Source organism: Glandiceps talaboti, unplaced genomic scaffold, assembly GCF_964340395.1.
Source record: "Glandiceps talaboti unplaced genomic scaffold, keGlaTala1.1 scaffold_51, whole genome shotgun sequence".
Lineage (NCBI taxonomy): Eukaryota > Metazoa > Hemichordata > Enteropneusta > Spengelidae > Glandiceps > Glandiceps talaboti.
The window spans coordinates 15,849-17,274 of NW_027554303.1; the positions used below are offsets into that span (position 1 = coordinate 15,849).

At 37.7% G+C, this 1,426-nt stretch overlaps 1 protein-coding gene across 1 annotated transcript; it reads right to left on the minus strand.

The window, feature by feature from the left end:
• Window positions 1-395: 395 nt before the first annotated feature.
• On the minus strand, window positions 396-1,156 carry LOC144453298 (uncharacterized). The gene is made up of 2 exons (XM_078144555.1): window positions 1,010-1,156; window positions 396-854 (listed from the first exon to the last, which is right to left on the minus strand). Exons 1-2 carry the CDS (start codon window positions 1,154-1,156, stop codon window positions 396-398), a joined length of 606 nt encoding a protein of 201 aa, XP_078000681.1.
• Between the last annotated feature and the right edge of the window lie 270 nt (window positions 1,157-1,426).

Sequence of the window (1,426 nt, forward strand, 5' to 3'; positions counted from 1 at the left end):
TAGTAATACGTACGACATCAAAGATGTTTCATACGTTTTCGAGGACATCACATCTACTAACGACACAAGAACAAACCAGAAAACATCAAACGGTTTTTCTGCATTGAAAGTCAGTATTGCAATAGCAATATTCATTGGGTTGATTGTAGTGGGTATCATCATTTCAATCGTTTGTCGTGCACTGGATAAACATGGTTCCAACCCCCTAGATGAACACGAGATGCATTGATAAGAAATAAGAACTTCAGAATCTTCTTTTTTTGTATCTCTCTCAGAGTCTCTCTCTCATGCTTGTACATCATCACACAAATCAAATACATCTATTCGCAATAAAATATTCTTAATAAAACATTTATTGTCATTGTGTAATTTAAAAAAAACGTGATTGAAAACAATTAGTCACTGGTTGATAGTGGCTGTGTACTTTGTTGGTGCATCACTTCTGCAAGTAGTTCCACAAAGTATAAAAAATCCTGTATATACTCCTCACTGTTTTCTACTTGGTTTCGTATTGCAATGATTTGGTCAACACTCGGAAGCTCTTTACCATGAGGGAGAAGCTTAACAAGCTGTTCGAACAAATCGGCATTCAGTTCCTGCAGTTTTTCAAATGCAAGGTTAAAAAACGGCGCCCATACTGCCAGTACATTTGTAAACTTCCACACCAACCGTCCGTCATCGTTGCCGCTTTTGATGTGACGAAGAACTTTGGCCATCCCAACGACAGAAATGCCCAAGGGTGTTTTGATTTTGCATGTTTCTTTCATGTCATCCAATACCATCATAACGGTTGCATACTGATGGAATGGTATATTCTCTGGATTGAATTGTCGGAGAACACTCTGTCTGAGTTCCTGTAAGAACAACATAGAAAAAGAGAACGTTGTCATCCACATTGCATAGTGAATTGTAAAACATGCAATACAAGCGAAAGAGATAGAGTATATATATTCATTCATTCATTCATTCATTCATTCATTCATTCATTCAACATATCTATGTTACTTACAATGTAAGCCAAGTAGTCGTACGGTTTGTAATGCTTGTTGGCCAAAGGAGGCGCAGATGACATGGAATTTGCCAATGGTAATTCACTGGCAAAAGCTTCATCGGCTTTCCTCTTTTTCTGTAGTGTACTCTTCCCTGTGAAATACATAATTGAATGGTAAAAAATCCCCCGTCCATCGACATTTATATACTATTTCCATTGCCTTCTGACGTCATAATCTTCGTACGAGAAAGGCTCAACACAAAATGTTGACGACATGTACTTGATGTGTGCAAAACGTCATACTTTTTGAAAGATTCGATATCATGCATGTCTTTTTCACGTAACACATTGACGTCATATATTTTTTGGACGATTCGATATCGTGTATCTGATGTCATGGTGTGTGTCTCGTGCACGTAACACGTTGACGTCATA

Bases quoted from the DNA above. Each gene is read 5' to 3' on its own strand.
- LOC144453298 (XM_078144555.1), bottom strand. From the start codon at position 1,156: ATGTATTTCACAGGGAAGAGTACACTACAGAAAAAGAGGAAAGCCGAT. The intron at 855-1,009 runs GTAAGTAACATA...TTGTTCTTACAG, and splicing joins ACGACTACTTGGCTTACATT to GAACTCAGACAGAGTGTTCT.